Here is a 16,276-nt window from a genome sequence, read left to right as displayed (position 1 = left end):
GCAGCTCAGTTAAAAAGCATTTTTTGGACTTACCAATTCACCTTTCCTATAACCTACTCTCAATTAGAGAGAGGCCAAATCCCAAATGTTATTTGCAAGAATTATCCAGTCTGCAAAACGTGGTAAGAGAAGGCAGGGGGAGGGGTGTTATTTGTGTTCTGTGACTGACTCACTAGGGGCTGCAGGCAAGAAACTCCATGCCTTTGTAATTTTCTTTGGAAAATAGAAATAAATTCCACTCAGATGCAAGCGTAACAGCCTTCCAGTTTGATTCCATATACATTTACAAAACAATATAAATACCGAAAAGTGAAAACAGGCTCACAATTATACCAACCACTTACCTTCTTTGGCCGTAATCCCAGGGTCACTGCTACACGTGGAGAGCTGCAACTTCTCTCTCTCTTTCTCCATCTCTCTTCGCAAAAGCTCCATCTCTCTCATTCGCTTCTGGCGCATTTTCTCCTGAGCTGACTTGGATATGGTAACATGGATCTGGTTGTAATAGAAATACATCAAGGGACATGAAGAACATACGTGACACCTCATCAGGGATACAGTGGTAGAGTGTCACGGTCTTTAATGCAGTTCCACAAACATCCCAATAGCTTCAAAACGATTCCTCATTTTCCTCATCTCAGCATACAATTATACCCAACGGTGTATAATGCTCCATTTCCATATCCTTCCACTGGTCCAAAATACCGTTTCTCAAGCTATGTCATGAAGACCTGCTCAAAGCAAGAGGGCCGTATCAGTGCTCAGAGAGAACAGACAGTTCAATTCCTACAGGCCATGGCAGGGCAGTAAAAGCCATCTGCAATAAGCAGCAATAAGAGGTAATTTGTCACTTCTTCATGCTCACAGCCAGTAATTGCAGCTGTTTCTCCCTTCTCTGTTTCTGAAGAACTCAGTTGCTCCTTAAGAATGGATGAGTCCAAAAGAGGAGTCATGAGGAAAAAAGTTTAAGAAACACTGGTCTTAACATATTAGAAAATGGAGAATAAGACAGCTGTGAGATACAGCAATGATACCAAGGAAAAGCTACTCTCCCATTTTGTTTTGCAGCCTTGCTTACACACAACATTATAATTTCTGCTTCCAAGCATACACTTCATGCATGTTCTCTGATTCATGACTTACTTGGCCATTCAGATCTGCCCTAAATCGTCCTTCATAAATAAAGAGTGCTTCTGACTTAGCCTTAGCATCATCTCCCAGTGTCTTCTGCAACAGTGAAACTGGATTCCCCCTTCCACAACAGAGAAAGATTATGATATTCAGTGACATCTTGTCACTGAAGCAATCACTGACCAGTCACTGAAAAAGAAGCCTGCTCACCCCTACCCATAGTCCTTACCCTTCCATTGCTGTCTTTCCAGTCATCATCCCTCAGAAGGCGAGGGCTCGTGAGATGATCCATCTCCTTGGCCTGGCTGAGAGGCAGACCTGTTAATGTGGGTACAGGTTCATACAAATGTCCAGCAGACTTCACGCTACAGACAACGTGATGATGGGGAATAGGCAAGATGGGTTCCAGTGTCCGGAGTTCTGATGAGATACGAATACATTGTGCATGAGAATGGCAAATAACACATGGCCGCTCTAGATGGATGGAGTAATACTATATTGCTCTGGCAGCAGAAATGACATTTCTTGGTTTGCCATCAAACTCAGGTCTACTGAATGATAAAGGCCTCAGTCCTCAGCTCCTGGTAAGTAGAATCATAAAGTGGCTTGGGTTGGAAGGGACCTTAAAGATCATCCAGTTCCAACTCCCCTACCATGGGCAGAGATGCCACCCACTAGATCAGGTTGCCCAGGGCTCCATCCAACCTGGTCTTGAACACTTCCAGGGACAGGGAAGCCATAACATCTCTGGGCAACCTGTTCCAGTGCCTCACCACCCTCTGAGTGAAGAATTTCCTCCTAATATCTAATCTAAATCTTCCCTTATTTAGTTTAAAACATTTCCCTCTTATCCTATCATTATCTGACCTAGCAAAATGTTGCTCTCCATCTTTTTTACAAGTCCCCTTTAAGTACTGAATGACCCTAATGGGTCCACATCTTTGTTGTGCTGGCAACCCCAGACCTGGATGCAGTACTCCAGGTGGGGCCTCATGAGGGCAGAGTAGAGGGGGACAATCACTTCCCTTGCCCTGCTGGTCATGTCTCTTTTGATGCAGCCCTGGACGCAGTTGGCCTTCGGGGCTGCAAGTGCTCACTGCTGGTTCATGTCAAGCTTTTTGTCCACCAGAGCCCCCAAGTCCTCCTCTGCAGGGCTGCTCACAATGAGTTCTTCTCCCAGCCTGTACTCATGTCTGGGATTGCCAGATCTGTTCTATGATCTTTCCAGGCACAGAGGTGAGGCTCACTAGTCTGTAGTTCATCGAGTCTTCCCTTCTACTCTTCTTAAAAATTGGAGTGCTATTTCCCTTTTTCCAGTCACCAGGGACTTCACCTGACTGTCAGGACTTTTCAAATATGATGGAGGGTGGATTTGCAGCTACAGTAGCCAGTTCCCTCAGGATCCAGAGATGCATGGCATCAGGCCCCATAGACTTGTACCGGTTCAGTGTCATCAGGTGGTCTCAAACCTGCTCTTTGCTTACAGTGGAAAGGACTTTGCCTCCTCAGCCACAGCCTAGAGGTTCAGGGACTCAAGAGACATGGGAAGCCTGACTGGCAGTGAAGTCTGAGACAGAGAACTTGTTGAGTACTTCAGACATCTCCATGACTGTTGTCACCAGTTCTCCCTTCTCATCCATCAGAGGGGGTGCATTCTCCTTGACCTTTCTTTTCTGACCAATGTATCTATAGATTTCCTTCCTGTTATTTTTTGCATCCTTTGCCAAGCTCAGTTCTATCCGTGCCTTGGCTTTCCTGATCTCATCCCTACACATTGACAGCATCCCTGTACACTTCCCAGGCCACATGTCCCTGCGTCCACTGTCTGTGCATTTCTTTCTTACATCTCAGTTTGACCAGCAAGTCCTTGCTCAGCCATGCCAGTTTCCTGCCTTTCCCTGCTTGATTTCTTACACATGGGGATAGAGAGCTCTTGCACTCTAAGAAAAGCATCCTCAAAGAGTTGCTGGCTCTGATCAGTTTCTCTGTTCCTAACGACAGTGTCCCAGGGGATCTCATCCACTAGATCTTTAAATAGCTGGAATTTCACTCTTCTAAAGTTCAGGGTCCTGACTTTGCTCTTTGCCAGCCAGGCCCATATTCCTTGAGATCACAAACTCAAACAGGGCATGAGTGGTCTCTGCAGCCCAGACTGCCTCCAGTCTTAACCCCTTTAATGAGTTCACACTGTTGAGCTCCAGGTCCAGTAATGCTTCTCTTCTGGTTGGTTTGTCTAACACCTGGACAAGGAAGTTCTCCTTGACACACTCCAGCAGTTCTCTGGATTGCTTACAGCCTGCTGTGTTGCTTTCCCAGCAGACATCCAGGTGGATGATATCCCAATCAGGATGAGAGCTTGCAAGCACAATGCTTCTTGTAGCTGAGACAGGAAGGCCTCAGCAACAGGCTCCCCTTAATCAGGCAGCCTGTAGTAGACCCCAGCCACAAGGTGTCCTTTATTAGACTGGTCCTCAACTTTTACCCACAAGCTCTCAGCCTGTCTGTGGCTGTTTCTCAGAGGCATCTCTTCACAATCTATCCTTTTCTTAAAATAGAGGGCTATACTACCACCCCTCCTTCCCTGCCTATTTCTTCTGAAAAGCTTGTAGCCCTCAATTCCAGTGTTCCAGCTGTGGAACTCGTCCCATTACATTTCTGTGATAGCAATCAGGTCATAGTTTTCTAATAGCACTGTGGTTTCCAGCTCCTCCTGCTTGTTTCCCATGCTGTGTGCATTAGTGTAGAGGCACTTCAGCTTGACTTTCAGGTGCATCAGTAGCTGTGTTGGATTGAGAAGAGAAATTAAGATTGCCCTTGCCCAAAAGTTTATCTGTTGCCATTTTGATTTTAGTAAGCATCCTCTTTTTCTCATTTTCTAAAATATCTCCTGTTTTTTGATTGATACCTCTACAAAGGCATGTAGCTATGTTTCCTCCACTTTGCTGGAATATTTTAAAGGGCATTGAAGAAAAGCTCAGGATTGCTAGAGTGTTACCAAAATTAGAATCATGTTCTCAAAGCTGCATTCATTCTCCCAAATGAGTTTCATTATAAATTGTAGCAGATCATCTCATTTTCTGGGCAGACTCACTAAGGGCTGCTTTTCTTAAAGGGAATAGTATAGTGCAGCTCATTCTGAAATACTCTTTAGCAGAGCTGTTAAAACGCAGAAAACTAAATGTTCCTTACAGGGCTTCATGAATGATAAAATCATGTGATAGATAGTCAAGTAGTAAAAAAAAAAAAAAACAAAAAAAAACTTTTAAAATCAGGATTTTTTCCCCATTGAATGGTTAGGTCGATGAGAAAGAAAGAGTTTAATGGTATAGCTCATTTCTAGTCCAGAATGTATCCAGCAAAAATGTCACCTTACTTACTCAGCAATACTTCTCCCTAGTTGCATTCAGCATCCTGCTGCATATCAGCAATAAAGTAATCATTGCTACAGCATATGCTCATTATTTGGCAGAGTTAACACTGAGCTGAGAGACCAGTGGATCTCATCCCTTTTTCTGCATCAGCAAAATTATCTGTTAAACTCTTATCTCTCCCATCACTACAAACTCACAGATGGCAAAGAAATAGCAATGGTGTCATTGAGGTTTTCAACTTAAAAGTATTTGCTAACACAGATGCAACTGACACCCTATTTTGTCTTGCAGATTTTTTTATTGCTAGTCATAATGCAAGGGGAAAAAAAAAAAAAAAAAAAACAGGCAACTCCTACCCCAACCTGAATCTGCAGAACTAACATTTGCAGATAGAGTAGGGGAATGTATTTGTAATAATAAACACAATGTAGTTTAAGGTAAATTAGTTGCAAAATGGAAGCCTCAATTCATTACTCAGCATTTGGTTTAGACTTGTGCTTTAACAGGGTGGAAATCTCAGTTTAGACAATTGCTGCATAGGCTGGATCCTTTATTTTAATCTGTAAATGCAAAATGCACATGGACTCACTATCACTATTTCTCCCAATGTAAAAATACACAGTGTTCATGAATCTACTTCATATCTCAGGGGGTTTGGTTCAGGATCAGAAACTGTTCTGAGTGAAGGCTTCCTCCTCCAAGTATGGGAGGAATGAGTGGGAGCATTTCTCTGTTCGTGTGAAATGCCTTGTTTTTCTCTAATCTTCGTACCATTAGAGAGTATGCAGGGGGGATTAAAAAAAAAAAAAGTGTAGAAAAGAACATGAGGAGGAAGAGTTGGGTGAACCTTTTCTTTTCCTGTTGTGTATTTCCAGGACCTCAGGGTACTCCTCCAGCTACTGCCATTCAAACCCTGTACTGGAGTTATTTCCATTGGATCATCAGAACACACCTCCCACTGACAGGGCTCTGGACTAGCCATCTGAGCACATCAAGGAATAGCAAAAAGTTACAGAATAGTTTTCAACATGACTTTCACAGTGCCACCCATGGGTCAGGATTCCAATATTCATTTTAGGACAGCCATGCCCTGTACTTACCCAGAGATTTAAGGGTCTTCTCTTCTGTTTTGCTGCCTGATCTTGGCCTTAAGAAAATCAAGGAGAAAAGAATATATGAGGAGATTAAAAAAGGAAGGATGTAGCTTTAAATGAGGAAAAGTTTCTTAGCAAAGTCACCCTGATGAAGAAGGAAATGCTTCCCATAAAACCAGCAATATGCAAAGCTCATTAACTGCCATTAAACTTTCAGTTTGCAGAGTCACGCAGCTCTAGATGAAACTTCTAGCTCCAACTGAAGCACAAGAGTCAGATTCTTCAATTTGTGCCTTCAATATCCAATTCTGCTGTCTCCCTTTTGGAGCTAAGTTGCTCTCACTTTTACAAACATCCTTTCTGATTCAGCAAGAGATGTTAAATCAGTTTGCAGGAGCCTAACTTTGCCTGGTTGTGACTTAAACTGATGACAGTATCTTGTAACAGATGGCAATACCACTGCTTTATCCTCAGAGTAGTATTACACCTTTCTGCTCTCTCAAGAGGGAAAAGTTTTTTTTCCAACTGGCATATAAGTATAAGCAGATAAGCTTTTAAAAAGCCATGCTGAAGTTTTCTAATTGGAACTGTATTTCTGTGACTCCTTATTTAGTGTTACAACTAGGACAACTTTGACAGATTTCCCCATGCATATCCAAGAAAGTATCATTCCTCCAGTTACAGACCTGTAACTGTTATCTAGCACCTTGCTCCTTTGATCTTAAAACTGTATGTAAATATTACACATCTATAGGATTATACATCTATAAACAGAGATTTATTTGAGCTCTCATTCCACAGTGAAGATCCAGACACAGAAGATACAACCAACATTTACCAAAGTGCCATATGAATTTGGTAGGCAGCTATATAATAGCCAATATTCGCCCTAAAATATTCTTGCAGGTACGGATATTTGCAGTCAAAGTTCGTGCACAAAACCAGACACTGGATTCAGCTCTGTACAATACAGTTCCTAAATGGCACCACAAGGAATACGGAGTGAATTTGGATCAGAGTCCAGCAGAGTATCTGCTCTTAACGTCCTCTGAAGTCCTGCCTCCTCCTCCCCTCCCCACTCTTAATTTAAGAGTATGATGTTGGGTTTGACATCATGTTGGATCACCATAGATACACAACCTGGTGAATACACAGAGATTTGCATAAACATATTGGAGAGCTGACTGTGGAAAATAATCTCATGAGATGAGACATGTGAGTTGAACAGTGTACCAAGAGGCAGTCACCTTGGCTTACCTCATCTCCAGGGACTCTTGGGAAACCAGCTGCTGAGAGCTTGGGAGAGGCACTGCAGCACTGCCAGGATCCCCATCAGATGGTCTTGCTGACCTCGGGATAGGGGGAATCAAAGCCACCCCCAGTGACTTCTTCCCATCCTCATCACTGCAATACAGGGGCTGCAGGGAAGCCTGGAAATGGGAAAGTACAGTGCTCAGCCTGAGCACGCAGCTTTCCTGCTCGATGCCACAAGCAGTTTAGCAGTACTCTTGCCTAATACTTGGTGGGAAAATAAGTCAAGCTCATGGAGTCACTTGGCCTGGAATGGGCAATGGAAAGTGAAGTGGTGAGGGAGGAACCATGTCCCACAGTGTTGACAGCTCTCTTCCCTTGCTCACCTCTGTGGCAGCAGCCATACTACCACCTGGCATCTATCTGCTTGGCAGATGGGATGTTCTGGGATGCTGCTGCCTCTGCTAGCTTTTCCTATGGGATTGGAATGGGTTTAGGTCACTATCCCCTTGCTGTCCGAAGCCTCCTACCAGCCATTGCTGAATCCCAGCCAAGTCCTCACAAAGTCATTTTGCACCCTGTCAAAATCTGGTTTTCTCAAGCCCGTAATTTTTTCTACTGCTGCCCTTTCAACAGTTCCCCATCAGTCTTTTGGCCCAGATGCTGATGTGCTTTCCAGATCTTTGGTGTTCTCCAGCTCCCACACAATTCATCACTGCAGGTTCACTGGCGTTTATTAGGTTCAGCAGAGCTCTCTACCCCACTGCTCTCTGTAAGGTCTCTTTGCCTGCTGAATCACTTCACTTGGCAATGCCACCCTTTAGGTTCCCCACAGCATGGCTAGGAAGGGCAGTTGAGGGAGCAGAGCAGACACACCTTTCCATAGTATCCCACCATTCTTTTCATAGCCAGAGTCAAATCAGGACCTGTTCGAACTCCAGTGAAACCAACCAAGTTAATGTCAGGGATACATATGGTCCTGCAGAGATGAAATAAAATGCACTAGCCTTTTGTTGGTTTTCCTGTTTACAAAAGCTGCCTTCTCCTGCACATCATGGAAGAATCAAAACAACTGCAACTCCCATCCCTCCTGCAAAACTAGCCATGTGGATGGGCTCTGGACTCCGTTCCCCCTGGCCTGAATTGCCAGTTCCCACCAATTAACCTTGGGCAGACCCATGGAAGGCGATGAAGCTGCACAGGGGCCACTGAACTCTAGAAATATTGTTAGAAGTAACTGTGCAGAAGGACATGGCTGTACCTGGGCCTCAAAGTTCAGTTTGCATGATTATCCACTCCAGCAAACATTTTTTTCCATCTAGACCAGACAGAGCTGGTATAAAAAGACACCAATACACTGGCATGTCTGCAACAGTAACAGCCATGTACACAGCACAGATGGTTCACAGATACTTGTATTTTACTGTGGAAGGATATGCTTGGCCAGATTAAACACATATGGTTGCTCTGTGTGGTTGCTGGTGTTTTTCTTTGTCATAAAACACAACAGGAGATCTTAGAGAGCACAGAAACTATTTGAAGAAGTATTCTCTTATTCATATACACTGGAGACATAAAGCCTGCTATATGCACACTGCAAAGACAGATGAAAATGCAACATCCGGCTGAGTTCTTCCTTGGCTCAGCTGCTACCCTGGGCTCACACCATGGGGAAAAGATCTCAGAGGTCTGCCTACAAGAATCAACTGAAAACTCACCATATATGATTTGGCTTGTTTTCTTTACTTTACACCCTTTTACCTCTGACATCAATTCCTTGTGGTTCCCTTCACTGCCGCCACAGCCTGTGCCATTCTCCTCATGCTCCTGCTCCTTGTTGCTTGTCCAGCTGGGCTCTGGGGAAGGAAGTCTATTCTGGATGGGAGGCATAGGCCTGGAGGTTGCCAGGAGCCTCTGGGAAGCTGACCTGGAAACTGCTGGCTTCAGAGTAATCCCCTTGGAGTCACTGCCATCAGTCATGCCTACAAAGTGGACGCAAAGTGTAAGAGAAGCAGAACTTCAAGCACAAAGCATCTGAAACTAGGTATTGCATTTGAAAGATTTATTGGAAATTTGTAAATAACTGCACAGTGTTCATGCTGGCAGCCACTTGAAGTAGGCCAGTGGACAACACCTATGCATTTCCACAGAGCCACCCGAGGAACACCCTGCTCCTCTGGGCTCCTGTCCTGGTTCCAGTTAGGACAGAGTTAAGTAGCTCATAGTAGCTGGTAGGGTGCTATGTTTTGGATTAGGATGAGAAGAGCGCTGATAACATGCTGATGTTTTAATTGTTGCAGAGCAGTGTTTACACCAGGCCAAGGACTTTTCGGCTTCTTGCTCTGTCCTGCCAGCGAGCAGGCTGGGGGTGCAGCAGGAGCTGGGAGGGGACAGACCCAGGACAGCTGACCCAAACTGGCCAAAGGAGTATTCCATACCATCTGACGTCATGCTAAACAATATATAGGGGTGGCTGGCCGGGGTGGGGGGGGCCGGCTGCTCGGGAATAGGCTGGGCATCGGTCAGCGGGTGGTGAGCAATTGCATTGTGCATCACTTGTTTTCTTACACATTATTATTGTTAATACTATTACCATTATCACTATTATTATTATTATTGTTATTATTATTTTCCTGTCTTAATAAACTGTCTTTATCTCAACTCACCGGCTTCACTTTCCCGTTTCTCTCCCCCATCCCAGAGAGGGAGGGGGGAGGGTGAGCGAACGGCTGTGTGGTGTTTAGCTGCCAGCCGGGTTAAACCACAACAGCTCCCATCAAGACAGCAGGGAGCCCACAGACCTGTGTTTACTTGGAATAAGTCACCTGCACATACACACAGCCACTCCTGTCCCTGTGCCACAGCAGTACACCCCTACAAGCAACAGGAGGGCTACACAGGGGACAGAGCAAGGAAGGTTATTGCAGGGGGGCATATTCAGCAGGTATCTCTTCACTGAGAATGTGTGCTAACTCTCTAGCCTGGGACAGACCCTGCCTCCTGCAGAAGAGTGTGCAGGCTCCAGTCTTACCTCTCTGTGGTGTTAACAAGCCCTCAGACATCCTTCTCTTCTTCAGCTTGTCCTTGATCTGAGTAGTTTCCAGGGCAGCACTGCTCACCTCCCTCTCTTGGGGGTCCTGTGTCAAGGCTGGGTGAGGAAAATGGGAGAGAACTCCTCCAGCCCCAGCACTGAGGTCATGCACAGTAGCCTTGCTGTCTCTGTCCTCCAGGGAAGAGACGGCCCTTGGTTGTGGAGGTTCCCCATCTCCATCCTCTAAAGAAGGCTGCTGCTTCTTCATCTGGGTTGTTAACATAGACTGAAGGGAAGCTGAAAATCAGACAAAAAAAGAAGTGAGTTAGTTAACCTCACTGTTTAACAATCAACCCACCTAAGGAGTAAGGCATTCAAGGTTTGTTGTTGTTGTTTTAATAATTCAGAAGATCATTTTGTTATTTTTCATAAAACTAGCATCAGTTTAATTATTATGAACAGCATTGAGCTAGCAAGCCAGGAGAGAGAGGCCAAAGGCCCTGCTAATAAGAGGGGGGAAAAAGATTTCCATTTCAGGCCTTGGCTTCAGTCAATACTACCAGTAAAGACCTTCATGGTACTACCAGTATTTCTGCAAAGCAGAAAGACATCTTAGCAAGCAGGCAAACCTTATCAGTGCTTCTGCAGCACCACCCTGTCCTCAACATGAGATCTGATGGGCAAGCAGCGAAAGCACTTGGAATTTACCTGTGGTGAGACCACACACTGATAGCAAGGATAGATACAGAACTCGTATCTCATTACAGTGCCCAATTAATAACTAGTCAGGCCACAGTCCCTGCCATGGTGGGCAATTCGGCTACCGCAGGTGAAGTATAAAGCATAATGTACTAATGATAAAGAGATGTGATGCCAAGCACACTGCTGGAGGAGGGCAGGATCATCTGCATCTCTCTGTCTGCCACCTACTCTGACACAGAGCCAACATGAGGACTGACCTTCAAGGACTGTTTCTCCCTGATATCAGGATTTCTCTTGGGCTGAGGCCATCATGTATTCAACCCCCTTCCATCCTCACCTTCTTCTTCAGTGGTCCATCTGCTGCCACAAAGGTGCAAGTTTGAATCAATGCTTCCACCTCGCAGAGCTCTGCATCTGGGTTTATCTTTTGTGATGCTCCCACAGTAAACAGCAACTGGGGCATGGTACTTAGCTTTAAAATAAAGACAGTACAAATGACACAAATTTGCAGCTTTTGAAAAGGAGTAGGAAACAAAAAAAAAGATATCCACTTTCTGTATCGGACTAACACATCAGTATTAACCTACAGTCCTGACCTCAAAGGCCTTGGTATCTTTACGCCATGCTGTCTAGTGAGGCACTTACATTCCAGCATTTTGACGGCTGAATGCTCTGCAAAATTACATGTGTTTTACTAGTTGCCTGTCCAAGACTATGGAATTTCTTCATGTCCTTTCAAAGGGTAGACAACCTGCATAGGTCTCTAGAATTTGGAAATTCTAATTTGCATCTAATAATAACCATAGTATCATAGAATCATTTAAGTTGGAAAAGATCTTCAAGATCATCAAGTCCAACAACTAACCTAGCAGTGCCAAGTCTAACACTAAACCATGTCCCTAAGCACCACATCTACATGTCTTTTGAATACCTCCAAGTAGTAGTAGTAATAATAATAATAATAATCTAATAAGTAGATGGTTTCCAAAACTGGTTCAAAAGTCTTTTGTTTTCATTAAATCCCAATCAGCTTTGTTGGTTGTTTCTATTTCCATGCACAACAAAGAAATCACTAGGAAACAAACAATCACCAAATGTTATACCTAAGAGAAAGTTTGGACTCTGCACTAGCTATTCCCAATATTCAGTGGGATTATTTGGTTACTGTATCTGTAGGATGCAAGTTGTCTATCCAAACATTCTCCTTTGTTCTGTTTCACTGTTACAGGAGTTTATTCCCTGCTTTCCTTACTGCAGAGGCACGCTCCCAGACCCCAACAGAACCATGGCCTGGCTTAGAAAAAAATTTTGATCTTAGTTATTCCTGAAAATTCAAAGTCACATACAGCATGTTTCCCTGTCCTTTATCCTGGCCAGTATCTTTTCCATTACCCAGCCTCCAAGGCCAAGCTCTCACTCCTAAAGAACGAGAGAAAATGCAGGCTCTCATTCTTACAGAATTACTCTTGCCAGCAGAGCCAGCACCTCTATGGCTGCGTGATCAGTGCTTTGAATGCAGCTTTTGTACATGCTCTGCCTCCCTGAGCCAAGCAGCATTCCTGGGATCACGCATCTCTGCTCTGGACAAACACCCTCTGGGCAAAGGCTGCAGGAACAGGATTGCAACAAGGCCTGGCTGCAGTGCTAAAGGTGAAGGGGTCTCCGATCTGCTGCAGCCCTTTACCTGCTGCAAAATTATCTTCTGTTGCCATGGGGTGATGATGGGCTCTGTCAAGATGAGAGGCTACTTGTGCTGCCCGTTGCTGGGCCTGATGCAGCTGCCGGTGGGTTCCCTTGCAGCATCAGGAGCCTGCATGGAAAAATAACGCCGCTAATGCAGGTGACAGCAATAGGTCCCTGGCATTGCCCTGGCCACAAGGTTCATGGGTGGAACATAGTAGTAGAAACTGCTCAAACCGGGTGGTGTTAAAATACCATAAAAATCCAATCAAGCTATGCATGTTCCACATTTTACAGAAATATGTCCAGAAAGTCCAAATGTTGAAGGAAAACTGTTGGCTTGCATAACAGGGGAAGTGTAGCTCCACCCCAGCAGCTGCTGTCTCCATGGCTGGATGGGCACAACAGCCAAGACAAGTTTCTTACTGCACTCACTGCTGTTGGACCTGGCATAGCACACTGGAGCTGGTCCCACAGAACTTATCTCTGCTGCTGCAGCAGGAGCATAATTGCACATGTCTGATAACAAGGAACTGTAGTGTTAAATTTGATATGCACCAATAACAACCAAGAACAAAAAAAAATGAGGTGTGGAATAGTTCCCCTTTTTAATACAAGCATACCTGCACTTAAGGTGGGGTGCCTGGCCATCAATACTGCAGACTGGTTTGTAACCCCGGTCTGGCTTGATAAATGAAAGCTGTCTCTGTCACTTTCCACCAATGTGCAGGACTTTTTTTCTGTAGAAAAGGGAAGATAAGCTTTTATGATACATTCATGTGTAATTCTGAAGCACAACTCAAGCCACGAGCCAAATACTTCTAAATCTGCCACCTGCTGGGAAAGGAAAGAGAAAAGCAGTTGAAACAACTGCTATTGTAGCTAAATAGTCTGCATTTTTAGTGTTGCTGAACCATCTATAGCTCTTATGGCACCTCAGAAAGCCTGAGCCTATAATATGACGTATTTAGGGATGCCAGCTATGCAGAAACTGTCTGCCATGCTCCCACCAGTGAATGCACAGCCCACAGGACTAGTAGGACAGTAAAATGGTGTGAAGGATATACAAGGGTAAAAAAAAAAAAAAAAAGGTTTATGCTTAGCCTTCCAGTTTAGTGCTTTAACAAAACATGACTTTTTCAGCTTCAGCCCCTGTGGTCTATTACTTTACTGGTTTGGTTGCTTTCACTTCAAAACTCTGGATATTTCTTTTCATCTTCTGACAGAGGCTTCAGTCACCATACAAAGCTTTGATTTCTTTTAATGTATTGGCCTAAGAGGGTTTTTTGCAAAGCATACTTCAGGATAAGAGGTCAGTATGGTAAGTCAACACTAAAATTCCTATAAATGTCAGTGGGAACAGAAGGATGCAAACGTGAATTGCTTTTGAAAAGCCACTCATAGGTGCCTATAAAGCTCTGCAAAAAGAATGACTATCACATGGTAGCTAAGTGCAGCCAAAAGGATCAATCACATACAGTTAAACTGTTACTGAAGGAGAAGAAAAAGCAGGTACCTATTAATGTGTTCTGTGAGCTTAAAACAAATAACAAAGAACGCCTGTGCAAGGAGTTTAGGCACCCTACTATCAATCAAGCTTACAATCAGGTAAAATGGTGTCCTCAAGCAAATTACAGTAGAACATGTTCATACTGCAGCAATGCCCTATAGCTCCACCCCCTGGCACAAAGATTTAACCCTTCTCAAAAGTTGTCAAAGGCTCCATTTGGAATAAAGCAAGTGATTTCAGATAGGCTGGAGTTAGCTCAGGCAGTTAACCCACTTCTGGCTTTAACCCTTTTTTGTTAGTCTATATAAATTCAAAGAGACAGCTTAAAGTCAAGACATGAATGCTTAGAGGGTTTTTAGAGCCTAATTCCCACTGTTTTCAGTGAAAGTCAGGCACTAAATATCACTAAAATACAAATGTAGGTCTAGTTGAGAGTGTGTACATTAAAACAAGGAATGAGAGATATCATTGCGAGTGGGACTAGGGCTTAAAACAGAGATTAAGGCATAATTTCTTTGGTCTTGTTGCATAGGATAAATATCCAAGAAATATGCCACTGGCACTTTTGGCTGGTTAAAATTATCACCTCCTAAATGAAGCTGAGCATGCCCTGTTGCTTAAGATATTAAAAATGTTCAAGAGGAAGCAGTAAGTACCAGAAATGAGTGCTAGGACAGAAGGCTACCTCTGCCACTGACTGTAATGCAACTGACTTTACACAAGGCCAGTCTCTCCATGCCTCAGTTTTATACTTCTGCCAGGCTGTCCTAGTATGCCACAAAGCATAATTAGGAAGGCTATTACTTATGGCATCTCCGTGGCCCCAAAGGTATAATTGTCTCAATTCAGGGCCGAGTTCCTAATTCAGGCCAACTACATGGTATAGGAAAACCCAAATGTACATCTATGTAGGATCACCCCTTTCTCTTAAGGGAAGAAAAAGGACAGAAGATTGCACTGAGACTGGAATGGTAATGGGAAGAAATTTTCCTGTAGTCTATAGGAAGCATTGGGTGTGCAGGATTCATCTTCTCCTGCCACTGCTCAGAGAAGCACAAAATGAGTTGGTGCCATTCCCTGTCCAGAGGAGAACAGTGCAAATGGTAAATGGTTCCCTGCTTTGTGGGGAAAAAAAAAAAAAAAAAAAAAAAGAAAGGTTAGAAAATGGCTTTCTGAAGAAGAAAAAAAAAAGGAACACAACTGCCTATGAACAGCTCCAGGCCCTGGTGATGTTTCATTAGACAGTAACTGCACGTCTTGTCATTCTGATGGGCTAATCCGAAGGAAACATCCTCCGGGATGTTCAGCTTCTCTGGCTCATTAGCACCCAGTAAATGAAAACAGAGGTTATTTAATACCATCGTTACTGTCTGCCCCAACTAACAAGCTATTTCTCTGGTGGCTTCCCAGTGCAACAAATACACAGTATCGCTACGTGAAACATGTCAATGCCAACACCAACAACCCTACAGAGCCCATCAGGATTGGAGCTGATGGAGGCTGTACCCAATATTTCAACAGCTGGAGGCTGATTGTGAGGACGCAATGAAACTGATGACAGGATTTTTTTTATTATTTTTTTTTGCCATTGGATTTCAGCTTATAGGACCCTAATGCAGCTGTAGCATGAAGTTTTCACAGAGTAGAAAGTCATTGACCAGTTGAACTGAGCATTTCCCCCAGGCGTGTAGGAGAATGACAAGGCAGAACCCTGAGCTACAGATTGCACCTCCTCCTCCACTCCTTTAAGTTCTTGGTATCTAAACCACTTGAGCTAGACGTACAGCTCACAAGAAGTGCTCCCGTCTCTTTCACCACAATGATCCAATCGTTAGCGTTTGAGATTACACATTCAAAATCTGTTTTCTTTTACCATTGTATTTACTGATTTGAGGATTTTTTGAATCAGTAAACTTGCTTCCTCAAACATTGACTGCACATGGCAAGAAACACAAAGGAAATCACGTTAAAAATTCCACATGCAACCCACGTGATGCTCTTTTTATGAGTTCTGTCCTCGTCTCTTATTTGAAAGACCTTAAAGTTCAATGCCTCTATGAAAAGCTCCTGCAATGGCTGCTTCTCAGAAGAACAGGGCTGCTCAGCCATGAAACAAGAGTTACCACATGCAGCAGCTCACCCAGGGCAGCAAACCAAGAGCTAGGAATAAACGCATCTGAATGCCAAACCTCATCAGCCCCTTCAAAAAGGGGTCGAACAAACCCTCATTACAGCTCTAATGATGTGTTGTGCTGGACACCGCAGCTATTTGAGTACTGTACACAAGTGCACACGGAGCGCTGTGACGGTCCCCGTTGGAGCTGTGGCCAAGGGCATTCATTCCCCAGTGGCAGGTGATCGATCGCTCTGTGGGCTCCTGCAGCTGCTGGGCACAGTGGGACAACGAGGAGCCAAGTACACTGACGCACTTTTACTTTGAGCATAACCCTGCCTTGACCAAAAGCACTGAAAGGGTTCTTTCTCCTCCTGTGGGTGCCCCTTGAAC

General features: G+C 44.2%; 1 protein-coding gene across 5 annotated transcripts in view; it reads right to left on the bottom strand.

Annotated features, from left to right (window-relative positions):
• Window positions 1-16,276, bottom strand: part of TOGARAM2 (TOG array regulator of axonemal microtubules 2) — a 61,890-nt gene that overhangs the window by 23,412 nt on the left and 22,202 nt on the right. For 2 of the 5 annotated variants that reach the window (XM_013192456.3, XM_048078512.2), the window contains exons 1-9: window positions 12,884-13,000; window positions 12,265-12,390; window positions 10,918-11,052; window positions 9,879-10,175; window positions 8,609-8,829; window positions 6,854-7,026; window positions 5,603-5,649; window positions 1,361-1,551; window positions 345-495 (exon numbers count right to left, since the gene is read on the bottom strand). In XM_013192456.3, the coding sequence (XP_013047910.3) occupies window positions 345-495; window positions 1,361-1,551; window positions 5,603-5,649; window positions 6,854-7,026; window positions 8,609-8,829; window positions 9,879-10,175; window positions 10,918-11,052; window positions 12,265-12,292 (1,243 nt within the window). In that variant the 5' untranslated portion in view covers window positions 12,293-12,390; window positions 12,884-13,000. Of the gene's footprint in view, window positions 1-344; window positions 496-1,360; window positions 1,552-5,602; window positions 5,650-6,853; window positions 7,027-8,608; window positions 8,830-9,878; window positions 10,176-10,917; window positions 11,053-12,264; window positions 12,391-12,883; window positions 13,001-16,276 lie in introns of those variants that run through there. The other 3 variants (XM_013192454.3, XM_048078510.2, XM_013192458.3) reach the window with 2 other exon arrangements.

Source organism: Anser cygnoides, chromosome 3 (assembly GCF_040182565.1).
Source record: "Anser cygnoides isolate HZ-2024a breed goose chromosome 3, Taihu_goose_T2T_genome, whole genome shotgun sequence".
In the NCBI taxonomy this organism is placed as follows: domain Eukaryota; kingdom Metazoa; phylum Chordata; class Aves; order Anseriformes; family Anatidae; genus Anser; species Anser cygnoides.
Note: the sequence above shows the minus strand (reverse complement) of the source record. Positions and strands in the feature narration are given on the sequence as shown.